The sequence below is a fragment of the Amphiura filiformis genome, chromosome 18 (genome assembly GCF_039555335.1).
Source record: "Amphiura filiformis chromosome 18, Afil_fr2py, whole genome shotgun sequence".
Lineage (NCBI taxonomy): Eukaryota > Metazoa > Echinodermata > Ophiuroidea > Amphilepidida > Amphiuridae > Amphiura > Amphiura filiformis.
The window spans coordinates 11,754,672-11,777,372 of NC_092645.1; the positions used below are offsets into that span (position 1 = coordinate 11,754,672).

At 37.5% G+C, this 22,701-nt stretch overlaps 2 protein-coding genes across 2 annotated transcripts in view; one reads left to right on the forward strand and one right to left on the reverse strand.

Annotated features, from left to right (window-relative positions):
• The window catches only part of LOC140138970 (laminin subunit beta-2-like), a 555,517-nt gene that overhangs the window by 91,147 nt on the left and 441,669 nt on the right, over positions 1-22,701 (forward strand). The gene's annotated exons all lie outside the window — the stretch shown is intronic.
• LOC140139853 (uncharacterized) lies at positions 1,505-21,148 on the reverse strand. Its single transcript, XM_072161607.1, has 2 exons — positions 21,023-21,148; positions 1,505-7,112 (listed from the first exon to the last, which is right to left on the reverse strand). Exon 2 carries the CDS (start codon positions 7,107-7,109, stop codon positions 4,935-4,937), a length of 2,175 nt encoding a protein of 724 aa, XP_072017708.1. The 5' UTR covers positions 7,110-7,112; positions 21,023-21,148; the 3' UTR covers positions 1,505-4,934.

The following is a 22,701-nucleotide window of genomic DNA, read 5'->3' on the forward strand; positions in this document are numbered from 1 at the left end:
TACTGAAGATAACAATTGCAATAGAGGCCGTCAGCCTTTCGCCATCTTGTGGGTACAAATGATAGGTGTGTTCATGCGTCACACATGCGCAATGCGCAGCTAGCCACGCAGCTGTTATCACGCATCGACACAGTGATTTTGCTGTTCACGCATGGAGATCGAACGACCATCGCAGCGTGTACCCACAAGATGGCTGCATATGACGTCAAGCTGACGGCCTCTATTGCTAATGCTATCTACTGAAGATAGCAAATGCTATCTACTGAAGATAACAATTGCAAATGCTATCTACTGAGGATAGCAATTGCTAATGCTATCTACTGAAGATAGCAATTGCTAATGCTATCTACTGAAGATAACAATTGCAAATGCTATCTACTGAAGATAACAATTGCAAATGCTATCTACTGAAGATAGCAATTGCTAATGCTATCTACTGAAGATAGCAATTGCTAATGCTATCTACTGAAGATAACAATTGCAAATGCTATCTCCTGAAGATAACAATTGCAAATGCTATCTACTGAAGATAACAATTGAATACCTGAGTGGAAGAAGGGCCCAACTCCAATTTTTTGCAAAAATGAGTTAGACCCAGCATTTTATTGCCAGCAGACTGTTCTTCATTGTGTGTGAAAGATAAGCCTAAATCCACTCTCTAAATAGTCTTCCACGTACACTTAATCATGGTTTCCATGGAAGAAAGGCCCAACTCCATGGAGTTGGGCCCTTCTTCCACAAATATTGGGTTAAAGAGGAATTTTGTTCATCCATCCATCTGCTTTTCACTACAATAAACTTTCTTGTTAACATATTACATGCTTCTACTTGTGCAATTAATGGATAATTACCAAAATTCTGTAGCTATTTATAACACATCTGCTTACGGAACTGGCACTTGCAGTATATTAGTGGAAGAAGGGCCCAACTCCAACTCGTATTAAGACCTGTACCGTTGCCATGGAAACATCAAATATAGTTTCGAATGTATGTAATATTGTATGTTCATGTATTTAAGGTCCCCTGAAGATGAACACATTCTGTGTATAAAACTTTTCCAAATATTACGTTTTTTCTTAATATCTCGAAAACAGTTTGGATGGAGTTGGGCCCTTCTTCCACTCAGGTATTCAATTGCAAATGCTATCTCCTGAAGATAACAATTGCAAATGCTATCTACTGAAGATAACAATTGCAAATGCTATCTACTGAAGATAGCAATTGCTAAAGCTATCTACTGAAGATAACAATTGCAAATGGTATCTACTGAAGATATCAATTGCTAATGCTATCTACCGAAGATAACAATTGCTAATGCTATCTACTGAAGATAACAATTGCAAATGCTATCTACTGAAGATAACAATTGCAAATGTTATCTACTGAAGGATAGCATATCAAATACTATCTACTGAAGATAGCAATGGCACCTGGGCTTATGGAAGAACAGAAGATACCTTGAAACATCCACTGGCAAAAGAAGAAAACTATATGGTAAATACTATTGAAGATGGTGATATCATATGCTATCACTTTTATTAAGCAATGTACAGGGCCACCTATTAATGATGGTATTGGCTAATGGTATCCAGGGGTAGCGCTAGAACTAAAAACTCTGGTGACCACAGGGACCCCCAAACTTTCAGAAAATTAAAAAGTAGGGGGTCAGAAAGAGAGTTTGGTGAGTCCGAGTTGCACAAATGCAGCATAAATAGTATGTCTGCAATAGCGCTAGGTTGAAAAACTGGGGGTCTGCAGGGACCCCTGAACTTGCAGTAAATTTAAGAACAGGGGGTCCAAACTCTATTTTGGTGGGTTCGGGACCCCAAAAAGCAACCTAGCGCTACCCTAGATGGTATCTACCTTAATGAACAAAAAAGCTCTCTACTGAGTGATATCAAAGGGTACTATACTAATAAATTAGGTTTCTTTATCTCTTTCGGGCAGCAAACATAAAAATGTATTTAAATTGTTACAAATGTCTTATAAACATGTTTTGGATTTGGTCAAAACATTTTAATAACGTTGCGGGACTAGTGCATTTGATGCATCAGAATCTCAGTACACCTGAATTATTTCACTCACAACAAGTGATACACATTTATTGACCTATACACACTATGCTATATCAATTCCCATTCCTTTGAGTCTAGCATGTGACCAGCTCCAACAAAACCCAGAACAAGTTGCCAGACACATTATCCATATCTTGAAAAGTATTGATGCTATTAATTTTGGTATAATTTTGAAGCTTATTATCTGGTGCTTACACATTTTAATTCAAATCATGAATGTCAAAAATGCAACTTGTTCCTGGTTTTGTTAGAATGGGTCACATATAGGAAAAGATGAAACCAACACAGTACAAATAAAAATTCATTTCAAATCAGTGACAATGGGGCAAAAAATACTGCTTGTGACTGAGTTTGGTCGAAATCCGATCAAGGATGTGAAAGTAGTAGCAAATTGTGAGAAGAAGAAGAAAGAAAGAAGAACTAGAGCAACTGTGCCCGTTGCAAGGCGATTATGGCGATCTGATCAATACTGTAATACTGTAATACACAGCAATACTGTGCTGGATACAATTAATAAAGCTGGTATTTTGAAACAAGCAGCAATACTGTGCTGGATAAGATTAATAAAGCTGGTATTTTGAAAACTTGACATTTGACCTCTGTATGACCCCCTTAATGACTTTAAATGAATTTTAAATTTTTTAAAACATGTTAAGAATGTCATAAGGATCATTGCATTTAAATTTCCGCTCAATTGAAGCTGAATTGAAAACTTGACCTTTGACCCCTTTATGACCCTTTATGACTTTTTGCTCAAAAGTTTATAAAAATAAATGATTTTTACATCTTCCCTTTCCAAGAATCGATCAGGCTAAAAATAACAAAAGTGCGTATCACAATCTGTGCAAATATGGTAGCGTGCAATCCAAGTACGTCATCCAGCGCGCACGCAGTTTGTTCGACGCACAACAACACGCAAACGCCTCCGGTCAATTGTGTGTGACATTGGAACAATTTCCCCTTTTTTGGTCTCTTATGAGATATTAATGACCTTGATTTGCATTTTCACAAATAACTAAATGTAATTGGATCGCACATATCGCGTTTATTAATGAGGTTATGAATGTTATATTATGTAGATTAAAGTGAATTGTAAAAATATGAAAAAAGAAATGGACCTCTTGCATCAGGACCCCTGGGGCACACCGACACCGCCTGGCTAATAATTATTTGGTGCAGAAGGGACACTAAAATGAATACACGGGATCGATACACGTGAATTGCTATGCACGATTTTGATATCAGACGAAAATCTTCTGATACCGGGTTAGAAAATGATGAATATCTCCCGTCATGATTTTTTTTTCTCAAGAAACCAGATTTGGTCTCATAAACTTGGAAATACGTGTTGAACAGATATGATAGTCGCTAGAATGCGCTTTGAAAATTGGCCGTGCGCTTTGAACTCAAAATTTGACCATTTTATATTGCGTTGGTCCTGTTATGGACTACAGCGTGCAGCGTGTAGTACAGCTGCACTCACTGTAGGCAGTATAAAAGTCGATGACCATTGACCTCAATGGGGTATACAAGCTTAATCACGCACAACCAAGATCGATTACCCGGCTATTGTGAGTAGCCTTAGTTATGTCCCTCGACTAATTATTAGTTTAAAAGAGCTTTAAAGGTTTGAACCAAATGGCTAATCGTGGCTGTGGATTTAACCTACCATGGCGATTCCTGCCATGAAGATATAGGGTCGAAGACACTGTGTGGGGTCACTTTTATTAAATTGGCTCCTCCTGAATGATCCTCCTCCACCCTGCGCATTATGCTTATTAGATGCTAATTATTCAAATGTTAATAACTTTATTTATTATGTTTATTGTATTGGACTCATCACAAGCTTTAATTTGACACATCTTTTAGCACTATGCATACGCCGCTGCCTGTCAAAGACTCATTTTTACTACTGTGCATGCTAATTAGCTGGAAAATGATATAAGAAAATTTGATTTATTGTCAGTTTTTGTTTTCAAAACAAACGTTGGGTTTTCAAAATGCAGACTAAAGAATATCATATATTCTTTCAACGCATACAATAGTTTTACAGAAACCAAAAATAACTGGATATTTTCAGAGTTTGAGAAATATAGGCATTCAACGATCTAACTATGAATATCAGTAGGATATGACACCACCATGAGAGTAGCATGCATTGGTAGTCCATTCAGACACACTTGCCGAAACTTGTTTCTCTGTTTACATTATAGCTATAGAATATTTAAATCACATGGCTGCCAATTCTATAGTATGGAGCATAGTGAAACACTATGCAACTTTCAATTGTCTGCAACAATGGAATATTGACTCTAGTGTTAATTAATGGAATTGAAAATACATGATCACTGAGTGATAGCGATCTGTTTTTAGCCAACCAGATAGGACTCCTTTTCTTGCGTTCGGAAAAGTGAGCAATCTTATTGGTGAAAAACCAATTGCCCGTCGCTCACCGATGGAGTATAGGCCTAAATTCAGCTTATTTTGTAAAGTGGCACTTGGTGGTGTTATAACAAATCCATGTGATTCGCTGCAGGAAAAAATAATAATTTACCTGCTGCGGACACTGTGTCCCGGTGAGGTTGCAAAATGTTCTCATAAAATACTACGAGTCTGCAAATGATTTTAGTGTACTAGTGTACTGTATTGCTTTATTGTAAAGTTCACATTTGTAGGGCTTATCACTATTTGCTATGATTTGCCTTGTGCCATTTCAAGCGATGTACTTTTATGGTCTTAAGTCTTCACCACAAAGTTCACATTTGTAAGGCTTCTCATTGCTATGAATTAGATGGTGCTGTTTCAAGTTAAATGCAAATTTATATAAAGCCCTTGTTGCATATTTTACATACATGGGGCTTAATGGATTGCTATGTGCCGTTTTAAATCACATGCCCGTGTAAAGCCTTTGTTGCATACTTTACATACATGAGGCTTCTCATTGCCATGGATTGCTATGTGCCGTTTCAAATTACATGCGTATGTAAAGCCCTTGTTGCATACTTTACATACATGAGGCATCTCATTGCCATGGATTGCTATGTGCCGTTTCAAATTACATGCCTGTGTAAAGCCCTTGTTACATACTTTACATACATGAGGCTTCTCATTGCCATGGATTGCTATGTGCCGTTTCAAATTACATGCGTCTGTAAAGCCCTCGTTGCATACTTTACATACATGAGGCTTCTCATTGCCATGGATTGCTATGTGCCGTTTCAAATTACATGCGTATGTAAAGCCCTTGTTGCATACTTTACATACATGAGGCTTCTCATTGCCATGGATTGCTATGTGCCGTTTCAAATTACATGCGTCTGTAAAGCCCTCGTTGCATACTTTACATACATGAGGCTTCTCATTGCCATGGATTGCTATGTGCCGTTTCAAATTACATGCGTATGAAAAGCCCTTGTTGCATACTTTACATACATGAGGCATCTCATTGCCATGGATTGCTATGTGCCGTTTCAAATTACATGCCTGTGTAAAGCCCTTGTTGCATACTTTACATACATGAGGCCTCTCTTTGCTGTGAATTGCTATGTGCCGTTCCAAATCACATGCCTCTGAATGAGGCTTCTCTTTGCTGTGGATTGCTATGTGCTGTATCAAGTCATCTGCCAGTGTAAAGCTCTCGTCACATACTTTACATATATAAGGCGTCTCACTATGGATTGCTTTGTGCTCTTCCAAGCGATGTGCCAGTGTAAAGCCCTTGTTGCATACTTTACATACATGAGGCTTGCTGTTATGAATTGCTTTGTGCTCTTCCAAGCGACGTGCCAGTGTAAAACCCTTGTTGCATACGGTACATGCAAATGGCTTAACTTTACTGTGAGTCTTTAAATGACATGTTAAGTTACTATTGTACTTGAAGCCTTTACTGCAAAGTTCACATTTATAAGGCTTCTCATTGCTATGAACTCTTTCATGCATCTTCAAATGATATGCTAATGCAAAGCCCATGTTGCATAACTTACATTCATAAGGCTGCACTTTCCTATGAGTCTTAAAATGAACTTTTTGGCTATTAGTGTACTTGAAGCTTTTACTGCAAAGTTCACATTGGTAAAGTTTTTTATTACTGTGATTAATTGATTGGTGCTGTTTCAGGCCATATGCCGTAGTAAAGCCCTTGTTGCATACTTTACATACATTAGGCTTCTCTTTGTTATGGATTGCTATGTGTCGTTTCAATAAATAGGCGTATGTAAAGCCCTTGTTGCATACTTTACATACATGAGGCTTCTCTTTGCTATGGATTGCTATGTGCCGTTTCAAGTGATATGCCAGTGTAAAGCCCTCGTTGCATAATTTACATACATGAGGCTTAATCTCATTGCTATGGATTGGTATGTGCTGTTTCAAAGTATGTGCCCGTGTAAAGCCCTTGTTGCATACTTTACATACATGAGGCTTCTCATTGCTATGAATTTGTTGGTGCTGTTTCAAGTTACTTGCCAGTGTAAAGCCCTTGTTGCATACTTTACATACATGAGGCTTCTCATTGCTATGGATTGCTATGTGCTGTTTCAATTTGAATACCTGTGTAAAGCGTTTGTTGCATACCTTACATACATAAGAATTCTCTTTGCTATGGATTGCTTTGTAACGTTTCAATTGATCATATAGCTTCTCTTTGGTATCTGATTCATACCAATACGGTTTAATCCGCTTCTTGTGTTTGATCAGGTGACTCAGATATAGATAAGTGTCATGGAAATGCCTGCTGCAATATATACATTTGTAGGGTTTCAGATTGAGTCTATTCAGGTGTGTAAAAAAGTTTTTTCTAATAGTTGGAGTACATTCATGGTCCATCCAATTCTGTTTTCTTGTGAAGTCTTTGTTACAGTGTTGGCATTCATATAGCTTTTCTTTTACGTCTGATTCATACCAATATGGTCTAATCCGCTTCTTGTGTTTGATCAGGTGACTCAAATATAGATAAGTGTCATGGAAATACCTTCTGCAATATGAACAAGTGTGAGGCTTCAGGTTGAACAAGTTTTGACGTCTTCTGGAAGTCATGTTCTGAAATGAGGATTTAAAAAAGGAATATTATATGTGATACATGATGATGTTGGTAGTGTATGTGTTTGCAGACTGAACATTATTGTGCCAACCACATGGCTTGAATTCTTCTGAAGGTGCAATGAATTAGATCATTTTGTATCTCCATTTTAGCCTATTGTATGGTCATGTCTTTAAGTCATTGTGAAACCCTTTTCCATTAGTGTGCCTTTTGTTAGGCAGTATTTACAATCATACTCAATGTAGTTTATTACAGAAAGAATACCGTCTTCAATCCAATTCGCCCTTTGTACGGAACCGCCATCTTGCTACCAAAACGGGGTCCTCCTTGCAAACGCACATGCACAAAAAGCGCATTTTTACTTGTTGCCCTTTTCTATAGCAATGCGCGAGATGGCTTTTGCAAAGCGTGCACGGCAAGGCACACGCAACACACACTTTGCGGGTAGAATCTTGTTTTGAGATGACTGCGATTAGCAAATTACAAATAGGGTCAGTCCATCCCAAAACAGACTGAGTGTACACCCACCCTCTTGGATTTTTCTCTCCTTTGGTTCAAATGCCTTGCATGGATCCCTAGGTGAGATCACAAGAAAAAAATTTCAAATTGCATTTCGTTTGCATATGACGGGCCGTTAAAGTTTGGCGACCTTGACCAAAATTGGGAATTTAAGGGATCCAAATGATGTAGGGCTCTCTTTGAGGGGCATTTTTGTCGTAATTGAATCAGTTGTTACCCTCTTGGTAATTGTGTCATTCACTGGCTGTGTCTAAAATGCCTAATGCCAAAAAAAGAGGGATTTTGTTGGGATTCGAGGGGGCGGGGTGGTCAAATTCAACAATTTGTACTGTTTAATCAAATTATTTTTGATTTTGAAGGACCCATGATAATGTCACAGTGCACAAGGTCTAATTTCAGAAAGGATTTACCATTTGCGCCAATGTCTATGAACAATACAAAAGAAGAGAAATTTCTAGACCCCTACAGAATTTTAGGCCCCCACCCCTAAAGTGGCGCTTAAAGTCGGCAAATTGTGACCCCTTAACTTAAGGTGTACAACAGATAAGATCTTTTGTATCTGAAAGAATGTAGTTTAATGTTAATTCTAGGATCAGAACATAAGAGTTGTTCTGTATTTTTTGTGTTTTGGCATTAAGTTGATGCTTTCAAAAATAGTCATTTTTGCCTAATGTACAGGGGTTTAAGGGCTGGGGTATGAACGTTTGGACAGTATTTATTGTGGGACGTTAGAGCACATCAGACATATCGAATTGCATTCTGAATACGAAGAATGTCATTCTGATATCAAATAATTTTGATTTTTGAAATTGCAATTGAATACACATTTTATGGCAAATCATTAAAAATTGATACTTTTGATATTTAACAGTACTTGAAGTAAACTTTATAAATCTGATGATTTATACTTAAAGTGTATGTAGGTGGGATGAAAAGCCAACGATCAATTGAAAATTTTGACCTTTCGTATTGAAGATATGGATTTTTTTCCAAAACACCAAAAAAATTTAGGTCTTTTTGGGAAAAAATCCATATCTTCAATATGAAAGGTCAAAATTTTCAATTGACCATCAGCTTTTCCTCCCTGCTACATACACTTTAAGAATATGTCATTAGATTTACATAATTTACTTCGAGTACTGTTATATATCAAAAATTTGAAAAATATCAAATTTTTATAATTTGTCATAAAATTTGTATTATATTGTGATTTTCAAAAATGAAAATTATTTGATATCAGAAAGACATGCTTCAGTATTCAGAATGCAATTCGATAGGTCTGAGCTGCTCTCATGTCCCAAAAAAAATACTGTCGAAACGCAATAAACGCTCATTTTAGATCCCTTAAATATGTGCAAAAACTTGCTCCCCCCGGCCTGCCAAAACTTGCTTGTCCCCTCCCCTAACGGCCAGCTAAAAACATTAGGCCCCCCTAAATGTTATCCTCCTCAGGGCTCATAATTATTGCACAGCCCTAATGGCATTGATAAATACAATTCAGTTGGATAAACAAACATGTTATATAAACACACAAACAAAATCACCTGAGAATCGTAATTTAAGGGAAGGGGTATGAACGTTTGGACAGTATTTATTGTGGCTTAATCTCTTTGCTATGGATTGCTGTGTGCCGTTTCAATAAATATGGCATTTTAAAGCCCTTGTTGCATACTTTACATAGATGATGCTTCTCATTGCGGTGAGTGTGTTGGTGCGGTTTCAAATATCTTGCCAGCTTAAAGCCCTTGTTGCATACTTCACATATATAAGGCTTCTCTTTGCTATGAGTGTTAATGTGCTTTAAGGTTATACATGTAAGGCAGCGTAAAGCCTTCGTCACATATTTGACATTTGTATGGTTTCTCTTTGCTGTGAAATGATCCATGGTGTTTCAAATCAATTGCCCTTACGAACCCCTTGTAACATACTTTACATACATAAGGCTTCTCATTGCTATGTATTGCTATGTGCTGTATCAAGTCATCTGCCAGTGTAAAACTCTCGTCGCATACTTTACATATATAAGGCTTCTCGCTATGAACTGCTTTGTGCTTCTCTTTGCTATGGATTGCTATGTGTTGTTTTAAGTGATATGCTCGTGTAAAGCCCCTGTTGCATACTTCACATACATGACGCTTCTCTGTGATACATGTATGCATTGGTTCATGCCGTTTCAATTGATGTGCCTGCTTATATCCCTTGTTGCATACTTTACATACATAAGGCTTCTCTGTGCTATGATTTCGTTTGTGCCGTTTCAAATAACATGCCAGCTTAAAGCTTTTGCTGCATACTTGACATACATGAGGCTTGCTGTTAATTGGTGAACATCTATTCAAGAGTGTTTTTCTAATGGTCCAAGTACATTCATGGTCTGTCCAATTTTGTTTTCTTGTGAAGTCTTTATTACAGTATTGACATTCATACAGTTTCTCTTTGGTGTAACGTGACGTCCGATTCATACCAATACTGGTCTAATCCTTTTCTTGTGTTGGATCAGGTGACTCAGATATAGACAAGTGTCATGGAAATACCTTCTGCAATATATACATTTGTACGGCTTCAGATTGAGTCTATTCCATGTAAAAAAGGTTTTTCTAATTGACAGAGTACATTCATGGTCCATCCAATTCTGTTTTCTGTTGTCTTTACATAAATGAGGCTTCTCATTGCTACCAATTTGTTCATGCTCTTTCAAGTATTGTGCCTGTGTAAAGCCCTTGTTGCATACTTTACATACATGAGGCTTCTCATTGCTATGAATTGCTTTGTGCCGTTTCAAGTTACATGCCTGTGTGAAGCCCTTGTTGCATATCTTACATACATGAGGCCCCTCATTGGTAACATGAATTGCTTCATGCAGTTTCAAATTTGTGCCTCGTGTAAAGCCCTTGTTGCATACTGTACATATATAAGGCTTCTCATTGCTATGAATTGCTTTGTGCCGTTTCAAGTTACATGCCAGTTTAAAGCCCTTGTTGCACACTGTACATACATGAGGCTTCTCATTGCTATGGATTGCTATGTGCCGCTTCAAATCATGTGCCTGTGTAAAGCCCCTGTTGCATACTGTACATACATGAGGCTTCTCATTGCTATGGATTGCTATGTGCCGTTTCAATTCATATGCCTGTGTAAAGCCCTTGTTGCATACTTTACATACATGAGGCTTCTCTTTGCTATGAATTGCTATGTGCTGTTTCAAAGTATGTGCCCGTGTAAAGCCCTTGTTGCATACTTTACATACATGAGGCTTCTCATTGCTATGGATTGCTATGTGCTGCTTCAAATCATGTGCCTGTGTAAAGCCCTTGTTGCACACTGTACATACATGAGGCCTCTCATTGGTAACATGAATTGCTTCATGCAGTTTCAAATTTGTTCCTCGTGTAAAGCCCTTGTTGCATACTGTACATATATAAGGCTTCTCATTGCTATGAAGTGCTTTGTGCCGTTTCAAGTTACATGCCAGTGTAAAGCCCTTGTTGCACACTGTACATACATGAGGCTTCTCATTGCTATGGATTGCTATGTGCCGCTTCAAATCATGTGCCTGTGTAAAGCCCCTGTTGCATATTGTACATACATGAGGCTTCTCATTGCTATGGATTGCTATGTGCCGTTTCAATTCATATGCCTGTGTAAAGCCCTTGTTGCATACTTTACATACATGAGGTTTCTCAGTATGGATTGCTATGTGCCGTTTCAATTCATATGCCTGTGTAAAGCCCTTGTTGCATACTTTACATACATGAGGCTTCTCTTTGCTATGAATTGCTATGTGCTGTTTCAAAGTATGTGCCTGTGTAAAGCCCTTGTTGCATACTTTACATACATGAGGCTTCTCATTGCTATGGATTACTATGTGCCCCTTCAAATCATGTGCCTGTGTAAAGCCCTTGTTGCACACTGTACATACATGAGGCCCCTCATTGGTAACATGAATTGCTTCATGCAGTTTCAAATTTGTTCCTCGTGTAAAGCCCTTGTTGCATACTGTACATATATAACGCTTCTCATTGCTATGAAGTGCTTTGTGCCGTTTCAAGTTACATGCCAGTGTAAAGCCCTTGTTGCACACTGTACATACATGAGGCTTCTCATTGCTATGGATTGCTATGTGCCGCTTCAAATCATGTGCCTGTGTAAAGCCCCTGTTGCATATTGTACATACATGAGGCTTCTCATTGCTATGGATTGCTATGTGCCGTTTCAATTCATATGCCTGTGTAATGCCCTTGTTGCATACTTTACATACGTGAGGTTTCTCACTATGGATTGCTATGTGCCGTTTCAAATCATATGGCCATGTAAAGCCCTTGTTGCATACTTTACAAACATGCGGCTTCTCTTTGCTATGGATTGCTATGGTTTCAATTCATATGCCTGTGTAAAGCCCTTGTTGCATACTTTACATACGTTTCAAATCATATGGAAGTGTAAAGCCCTTGTTGCATACTTGTACATACATGAGGCTTCTCATTGCTATGGATTGCTATGTGCCGTTTCAATTCATATGCCAGTGTAAAGCCCTTTTTGTTGCATACTTTACAAATTGCTTATGCAGGTTCCTTGTGTAAAGCCCTTGTTCTACTTACATATATGGATTGCTATGTGCTTTTCAAATCATATGGAAGTGTAAAGCCCTTGTTGCATACTGTACATACATGAGGCTTCTCATTGCTATGGATTGCTATGTGCCGTTTCAATTCATATGCCTGTGTAAAGCCCTTGTTGCATACTTTACATACATGAGGCTTCTCTTTGCTATGAATTGCTATGTGCTGTTTCAAAGTATGTGCCCGTGTAAAGCCCTTGTTGCATACTTTACATACATAAGGCTTCTCATTGCTATGAATTGCTTTGTGTCGTTTCAAGTTACATGCCAGTGTAAAGCCCTTTTTGCACACTGTACATACATGAGGCCCCTCATTGGTAACATGAATTGCTTCATGCAGTTTCAAATTTGTTTCTCGTGTAAAGCCCTTGTTGCATACTGTACATATATAAGGCTTCTCATTGCTATGAATTGCTTTGTGCCGTTTCAAGTTACATGCCAGTGTAAAGCCCTTGTTGCATACTTTACAAATATGCGGCTTCTCTTTGCTATGGATTGCTATGTGCCGTTTCAAATCATATGGAAGTGTAAAGCCCTTGTTGCATACTGTACATACATGAGGCTTCTCATTGCTATGGATTGCTATGTGCCGTTTCAATTCATATGCCTGTGTAAAGCCCTTGTTGCATACTTTACATACATGAAGTTTCTCTGTGATATGAATTGGTTCATGCTGTTTCAAATGATGTGCCAGCTTAAAGCCCTTGTTACATACTTTGCATACATAAGGCTTTTCATTGCTATGAATTGCTTTGTGCTGTTTCAAATGATGTGCTTGCGTAAAGCCCTTGTTGCATACTTTACATGATACATGAGATTTGCTGTTAATCGGTGAGAGTCTATTCAAGTGTGTAAAGGCTTTTCTACATTCATGGTCCATCAAATTATGTTTCCTTGTGAAGTCTTTATTAAACTGTTGGCATTCATAAAGCTTCTCTTTGGTGTCTGATTCATACCAGTACGGTCTAATCCGCTTCTTGTGTTTGATCAGGTGACTCAGATATAGATAATTGTCATGGAAATACCTGCTGCAATATACACATTTGTGAGGCTTCAGGTTGAACAAGTTTTGAGGTCTTCTGGAAGTCATGTTCTGAAATGAGGATTTAAAAGGATACTGTCAAATATGAAGTCTTGTTTTTGTAATGTATAATGTGGTATTGTTTTTACAGACTTAACTGATACAAAAATATTGTGCCAACCATATGTGACATGATCAAGGGGAATGAGCCATATGTCGACCCTGGTCGATAACCTCAGCTGAAATTGAAAAGGGGACATATCAGTAAATTATGTAAAAGATTGTGGAAATGTTGCAATTCGCCAGCAAAGTTATAATGTTACTATGTCAACAGGCTCAAGAGCTTGAGTAATGAACCACGATCAAAACAACCACCACATATGCACAAAGTATGTGGCACTTGACGGCATAAAAAGCACGATCCGGTAATCAAGAGAATTACATAACCACTTCGATAATGAATAATTAAATTGAGAACAACATAAGTACAACTATGCACATGGTCTCATTTTTGATGGTCTCAATTTGACCTTGATTTTGCCCATGTACCCCTGCAGCCTAATTATTTGTATCGATTTTCATGTTTCTCATGTTGTAAGATATATTCCAGACTTGCACTACGTGGCCGGCACTCGGATGTCCCAGCTACATGTATGTGCCATGGTGATGATCTCCTTTTTCAGCGATAGAGAAAATCAGCACCGCTAAAAGGAACTTACATACAACTCAACTCAACATGTTTTCAGCCAATCACCATCCAGGAATCTTGATGATGTCATAAGAAATTATTTTGTTTCTTATAGCTGACGGTGTCCCTAATGGAAAATTTACAATGCAATTTTCAGGGGATAGTTAATGTTATTCAAATATAAATATCCTTTTCATAACATAATCAAATTTGCTCCAGATCTACTAAAAGTACTCCTGTGAATGTCAAGTTCAAAGACCCCATTACGATTCCAGTCATTCCTGGGACTAAGCACACCCTTAGGTGAAATAATGCAACATGGGGTTCCTTACCATTGCTTGATTCACATTCCCAAGGTTTTGTGGGGGCATTTTGAGTATTAAGCCCACCCCATAAAAAGCAGTGGAAAGATGGTAAACTTTATTCTGATAAACAAAGAATAAAATTTTTGTCCAGTTTTATTTCGAAGAGTTCAGTTCTGGTATGTAAAAACAAATAAAGCGATCTTCAAGTTGCAAAACAAAATCCAAGCATGGCTCATTGTTTAAAAAATGCAAAATCACCTTTCACCAAAAAGGCATTTTGTTATTACTGTTATGTAAGAATTCTTCATTTATTTGCTTATTTACCACCTTAGGATTTGATTTATTTTCAGTGCAGTGTACAATATTTATTTTTTTTCAATATGTTTCTTTTGTGCAATAAGTTCAACCATGAAAATGGAAGAGAAACATAAAAGTAATAAAGTAAAAATCTGAAAACAAAAGCATGATTGCAATCTTGTTTGTGTTCAACTTACGATCAAATAAATTGATGACAACGATATTGATTGAATGGTTGCACTCCGCCATAACTACGGTAAAGGACACCCCTGTCATCTTTGCAGGGGCTGACACTAAGTTAAGTTATTTTTAAGATAAGGATTTGAAACTTGGTAGAAAAACAGTTATCGAAGAAGGATGAATAAACTTGAATATCTGTTGACAAAAAAATTACATTGTTTTGTTGTTCAATGCGAGTACCAAGCCTTCACAGAAATCCACGGTTCGCTTTTTCTGAAACGCCTCAATGAGCTAACCTTTTATGGGACACAAATTGGTATATATATAAGAATGATCTAGTATTTTGTTTCTTAATTTTAATGACCTTTATTCAGCTTGTTTCAGCTTCCTAATGGAACTATTTAAACCCACAATGCAATTGTCATCAGGGATATCCCATTTATGAATATTCACAACAAAATGATTCATGTGCCACATCAAAGCGATGATCAAATTTCCAGATTTCGCTAAAAGTTTTTTGCCGTCTTGTGAAGACCAGTTCCAAAGACCCGCATTAGTAGCCGATCAGTTCCTAGTTTTTTGGGCAGCCGTTCATCAAAGTTGACCCCTAGACTTCAAGATCCTGGTGGTGGCACACCCTACCATATGATAGTTTTTAAAATGACCTCCACCCCTGACCCCGGGTGACCTCGCAAAATTTCTCAAATCGCTGCTGAAATTAATTACCCAGAACTGTTTCCTTTCAATTGCTTGATTCAAATTCCCAAGGTTTTTGTGGGTCCGAATTTGGGCCATTGGTTTTAACCTGTGAACCCCATAAAAAAGTGAGAAAAATGGTAAATTTCTTGCTGGCCATTTAGGCCTGTCGGATGTATCTTTTGCGGGCCCTCACTGATTTTCGGGGCCCTTGGCCCTCCTTATCTCGAGGCCTATGTTTTCATTTTGCTTGTTGCTGGTATTTAAGTAGCAGCCACTTCAAAACATCTTCTCAAGTTGCAAAAGCCAACAAGGCTCAGGGACAGGAAGTCCTACATGTAGCTCTCATTGTTTAAAAATGATTTGCCAAACACTTTAGTCCCATATGTGTTGTGACACAATCTGGTCCATGGGGGCCAACGGAGGCATTTTTGAAAATTGAGTTACTGTTATGTAACTGTAATTATTACATTATACATACATGTTATGCTATCATTTACTGAAAACACCAAAGGTCTAGCATATTTGATTCTAAAGTTATGAAGTTTTTGATGTCTATTTTCTTATGTATTTTACCTGTATATCTCAGTTTCAAATTTGCCAGAGTTTTTGGACCCCTATGGACCAGATCGAAGTCACATATAGAGGCCTTGCATGTGACGTATCATCCCGTAAATATGACGGACTACTCGAATGCATTCAACAAAAGCATGATTGCAATCTACTGTGACAGTTCGTCTCACACACATAGCCCTGCACTACGATCAAATAAATTGATGACAACGCATATTGATTGAATGGACTGCACTCCGCCATAACTACGGTAAAGGACACCGGTTCAACATTTCTAAATGGCCTATTTTTGCCTGAGTCACCTGGGGTGACACTAAATTCACGGTTATTCTAGTTTTAGTGCCAGACATAAGCACGCAAACCTATGACAAATTCCGCTGGTTTGTTGGTAGAAAATGAGTCCAGTTATCGATCGGTTATGAATATTCATGTTCTGAATCCATATTGATCATGTTAATTACGGTTGACAAACAAAAGCCGCCATTCAGTTGTTGCGAACTTTGTCGGTTCAATATGAGTACCAAGCTTGATTTGGCATCCTTGTAAAGAGCTGAGACCACTGACCTCCACTGACCTCGTATTTTAAAAGTTTTGAAACGAATCCCTCATTTTACAACTGAGCTGAGGCCATTCTGATTATATTTAATCACCCGAGTGTTTTGAATTTTGATTTATACACTACAGCGTGTGAGCCGGTTAGTAATATTAATGAAGTGACACACTGATGCACGGCGTTTATAGCACATTGCAATGATATGTCACTTGCTGAATTACGTGTACGGCCTACTCATAGTATTTAAAATCTATGGCCTACTAGAAGAGTTTAGGTCTATCAAAAGAATGATTGAATGATTTTGGAGAGTATCCCCAGAGATTATCAAGAGCTGTGTAATAATTCTGAGCCGGGGAGAAGGGGATTTTTGCACATATTCATGGTAGGCCACGCCTATTAAATAAAACGCTCTAAAAGGATAACTTGTCTAAAAATTGTCTTATGAACAAAACCAAATTCTTCGCCTGTTTAATAGGCCTATGGTCAATAATGAGTAAAAAATCGGTTTTGTTCAAAAAAATGTTTCTTACTGTAAGCCTAGGAGGGCCTATCCACCAATCTGATGAATCTATTTAATTTAAGGTTTGCGGGATCGGATCCCAATAATTTGGATGTGCAACGAGGGGTGGGGGTGTCACAATTTTATTTGCAGATAAGCGATTTTTGGCAGGCCGGTGGGGGACCCATAATGAGCCCCCCGGGGGTAAAATTTCCGAACGACCCGCCAAAAATCGCACCCCCTCTCGGTCCGCCAAAAATTCTTAGCCCCCCCCTTGCACATGCAAACTTTTTGGGATCCCAATTTGCGGGTATCATGCGGTATGGCTTATTATGTTGCGAGCGCAGCGAGCAGGAAAATTTGCATATTAAAGCGTTTCCGTACTGTTTTCCGAAGCCTTTTTAGAGCGTTTTATTTAAAACGCCCCATGGATGTGTGCCAAACATCGCTTCCCCCCCTCTCGGCTGGCCAAAAATTGCTTGTCCCCCCCTCTTGCGGCTCGCCAAAAAATTCTTGCCCCCCCCATTTTACCCTCCCCCAGGGCTCATAATTACACAGCCCCTAATGATTTCAAAAGAGAAATAGGCCTACAACAATTTTATGAAAACAAAACAAATATACAGATAGATAGCCCTAAACGAAATGGGACATCTATTGCATTGATTTTTCTTGCACAACTTTTATTTATTTATTAATATCTAATAATTAATGAATTAATTAATTGATTAATTGATTGATTGATTGATTGATTGATTGATTGATTTGTTTATTTAATTTAGGCCTATTGAAGTAACTTAGCTCTTAAACATTTCACGTACTCACTTGCACTTGTGATGACGTGAGACTAAATGACTGACAGATTGACTGATTGATATGTTGATGTATGGATTGATTGATTTGATGATTGATTGATTGATTGATTGATTGATTGATTGATGATTGATTGTTGGAATAAAGTGTGAAGGTATAACAGGTAAATGAATGAATGCAAGAGTGATTGAGAGGAGGGAGTTGATTGGTTGATTGATTTACTGACCATATATTATTTCACACAATATTATTTTGTAAGATGGATGATTACTGAATCTGTCATTATGGTAAAATAGACAGTGGTGACGGTAGATTTCTTGGCATTGGTGGATGAATAAATTTTTCTGAAATAAATGCGAGCAATAAATTGCCATTTTGAAGTTAAAGTGAGACAGGTGTCAAGAGAAATCAAAAAATCATCATTATATCAATGTGTTTTTCATTATTAGACACATTAACATAATGCACTTTTGATAATACATTAAACAAAATTTTAAAAGTTATGCAAATCGGATAAAAAGATTTAAAAACAACGCTTTTTTTTTTAAATTTTCAAACGCGTTTTTTACACATTTCATTTTTTTCACCATATTTAGACCTGAGATAAAATGTAGCTCCAAAAGTATACCCACCATAATAGGCCTTAAACTTTGCATATAGTGTCTTTAGACTATTTGTACCTACAATCAAATTGATCTATCTGGGACATTTATAAAAATATTTTGTCAAATTTACAAAATTTAAATAATTTAAATAATATTGTTCATGATATAATTAATTGGGTTGTTTTGTCATCAGAATGAGATTAATTTTAAGTGAGTGAGTGATGAAGTGAGTATAAATGTTAGTGATTAAATAATAAATAAATAAATAAATAATTAATTAATTAATTAATTAATTAATTAATTAATTAATTAATTAATTATTAATTAATTAATTAATTAATTAATTAATTAATTAATAAATAATAAATAGTATAGACAAGTTATTGTAATATTTTTTTCCAATAGAGGCGTAACATTCTGTTTCAAAATATTTATTTAAATTTATTTGATTATTTTCTAACTTAAAATTTTCTTTAGAGCAGCGACAAATATTTTCCCTTTTCTCTAGTATAGCTTTCTCCAATTTGAGCCCTAAATAAAACTCTGCTTCTTTTATTATTGATTTAATTTCACGATTTATTCCATTGAGCAATATCAAGGATTAAAATCACACGCCTCACAACAGATAGCTACTTGGCTTAGTGGTCGACGCTGTGCCTTTCAACCGAGAGGTACCGAGATCGATTCCGCCTCCGCCTACTATTTTGTTCAAGACTGGAAAGAATGAAGCTTATTTGACTTTACAACACTAAATTATTCATGGCTTACCCTACGTGGTGGTGTAAAGTGCTACCGGTAAACATGAATATGAATTTATAACACAATGGCTAATATAAGAATGCGGCCTCATGCTAAACTAATTAGGGAGTGCCTCTTCCTATCAATTATTCCATGTCCTTTGTTTGGAGCCAATCGATAAACTGATGCAGGACCTCTATTCGCCACTTGCACGGTTCCGCCATTATGCACTATATGCGGGAGAGCCTCGAACTGGCAGCATACATGAAAGGAAGAATTACGTAACCTTACACAGAATGTTATATGACTGGTTCAATTCCCATTCATGTATGCTGCCAGTTCGAGGCTCTCCCCGCACATAGTGCATAATGGAGGACGCAAGTGGCTAATATGCTTTGTAACCCACTCCCACCTCAGTCCAATCAAATCAATCAATAGGTCTATTAATTCTGCAGACATGGTTTTATTTATTGTAATGTATTGTATTGTATTACCAGGGGGGTATTGATTATTGATTGATGTGGTTGACTGGCATATATGATACATGAGCTGACTGTTTATATTAGACTGACCAGATAACACAAAATCCTGTTAGTGTTACCTCAAACTAAAATCTTAAGCTCAGACATTTTCATCTGAACAAAATGCCACTGCTAATATATTTTTCTATAATGTATAATGATTTGCTAAACACTCTACATGTAGTCCATACAATGCTTTGTAACCCACTCCCACCTCAGTCCAATCAAATCAATCAATGGGTCTATCAATTCTGCAGACATGGTTTTATTTATTGTATTATTGTATTGTATTACGGGGGGGGGGGTATTGATTATTGATTGATGTGGTTGACTGGCATACATGATACATGAGCTGACTGTTTATATATAAGACTGCACAACTAAAATCTTTTCATCTTTTCAAAACATTTTCAAAATGCCACTGCTATATATTTTTCTATAATTATTCTAAGGGCATTTTTTTGTACTGACCATAACAAAGATTTGGTGTAAAAAACAACAATTTTGGAGAAAATCACAAAAAAGTAAATAATTTGCCATTTTTTTTGTAACAACATTAAGGTCATATTCAATACCAACTGAATGAATCAGAGCTTTGCAGGTGAGCACTTTTGGTCACAATTGAATGCACCAAAAACGGCAACACAAAAAGTTGTGCTTTTATTTAGCGTGTAGCTGATGTAGCGTGAAAAATATGGGCTTTGGGGGACTAAAATAAATGGCCAAATATTAAGCTAAATGTGAGGTTAATTTGGTTAGAAACCCACAAACAGGCGTCAATCAACATGGTGGGGGGGGGGGTTAATTGTATGGACCATCCCCCCTGTTCAGTGGCGTAACTCCTATGGGCTCAGGGTGTGCAAAATTAACCCGCGGGCACCCGAGCCGTGAGGCGAAGGGTGCCCCCTCAGCTTGGGTGCCACTGCCCATTGGTTCCAGTGGGGCAATGGGGCACCCAGCTATTAATGCCCGCGGCACCCAAAACCAAAGTTACGCTACTGCCCCTGTTAAGATAATTAAGTGAACATAATACACACAATGTGTCTCATATCTGGGTTATAAGTTAGGATTAGATTACACGAAATAATTACATGAAGGATCGATCGACCCATATCTGCCATCTCTGGATTATGCATATTATGTCATCATGGATGTACATCATGTAGGCCTATAGCAGTGATACATCATGCATGTGTTTTAACAGTTAAGCTTAAACATTATGATATAACTATCATCATGATCATGATCAACTGGCACCACTTTACTACTATAAATCTAAAACTTACTATTTATGTGACTGGCGTCCATGCAAAATTGGTGCACTCTACATGTACTTTAATTGTGACAGATATAGTTCTGCTGCATGTGCATTTTACACACACACTACAGTTACTGCATGTTGCTGTGTGCTGTTGTATGTTATAGAGGTCACTACACTGCACTGCAGGGGTCACTGCTCTGTATAATATTGATAACAATTCCCTTTAAAAGGGATGTGCAGTTACAGAGATTAATTTCAATTTTGTGTGGGAAGCCTACATTTTAGATAAACATTATTGTTTTAATAAATTAATAAATTTACTTTTATGTTTGATTATTGATTGGGCTAATGGAAATTAATCATAAGTTTCCAATTTATGTTTGCCAAACTTGTAAGTATTTAATTGAATAACAAGATTTTCAAGATTCAAGATTTATTTATTTGATTGATATTCATCTTAGTTACAATGAGATATGATCAAATAGGCCTACATTTTAACGAATACAAATGTACCAGTGGCGTAGCGTCATAGGGGCAGGGGGGGCACGTGCCATAGGAAAATTGGCAAAAACGGTGTGCCCCCCCAATCAGACCCGGTGCCCCTCCAGGCATGGTCGGTGCCGGCAACGGATGACCCACGCTACGCAACTGACATGTACTTCTTTAGGGGGTGTTCATAAATACCTGGTGGTGGGGGTAAAAAGGAGGAGCCAAAAAAGAGGGGGACAAAAAAAGTTTTCAGCTTTGAAACACAAAATTTCTGCACATTTGAGACTCTCTATATCACTTTTAATTAATGGGTAAAAGTTTTGGTTTTCAGAGGTTTTGTTTGAAAAAATGTTGGCACAATGAATGAATATGACATTGATGATGATCAGCAACATGCAACATCATGCACTATGAATGTATCCTCTGCCCAGAGGCGGGCACATCAAAAATTGTGGGTATGTTCCCCAGAATTTTGAGGTGGTGCGTCTGTGGGAGCTAGCTGATGGTGTCTCGGTAAAAGGGGGTCTTTTGGAACTGTGAACAAGTACAATGGGGACTTTTGGAGCTACGAATAATCAAAATAAAACATCTTTCTTGGCATTCTGGTTGAAAATTGCCCGGAAAAAGAGAAATATGAGGAATGAGCAATTTGGGGGACTTTTAGAGCTGAAATGATCAAAATCAAGGGTCTTTCAAGCTATATTTTGGTCAATAAAGGCCTACTGGGTCTTTCAGAGCTGCTAAATCCAAAACAGGGGTTCTCTCATGGGGAACATACCCGTATGGTCATTTGTGTTAAAAGTGCCACCCTGGGGATGCTATGATATTTGCAGAGCAGAGAATTTTTTTTCAGGGGGGACATGGGGGGCAAAGTGAATTTCAGGGGGAAAATTGGTAAATTTTGTGCAAAATTGCCATAAAAAGTGGAAATTTACATGATTTTTGGGGTTTTGCCTCAAAAGTGGGTGGGCAAACGTGGGGGGGCAAGAAAAATATTTGGGGGGGCAAATGCCTAGGAAATACTAGCATTTTTATCGTATAATTTCATCTTACTATAAATAGCGAAAAGTTGTATGTTTGTATGTTTTTGTGTTAGTATGAAGATTGAAAGGCTCCGTCAGTTTTGATCCCAATGTCATCAAATTCATACGGGAGTTTGATGAATATACGGGGAATGCATTGCACTTTAAATTGAAGATAGCAATGCCAAATTTA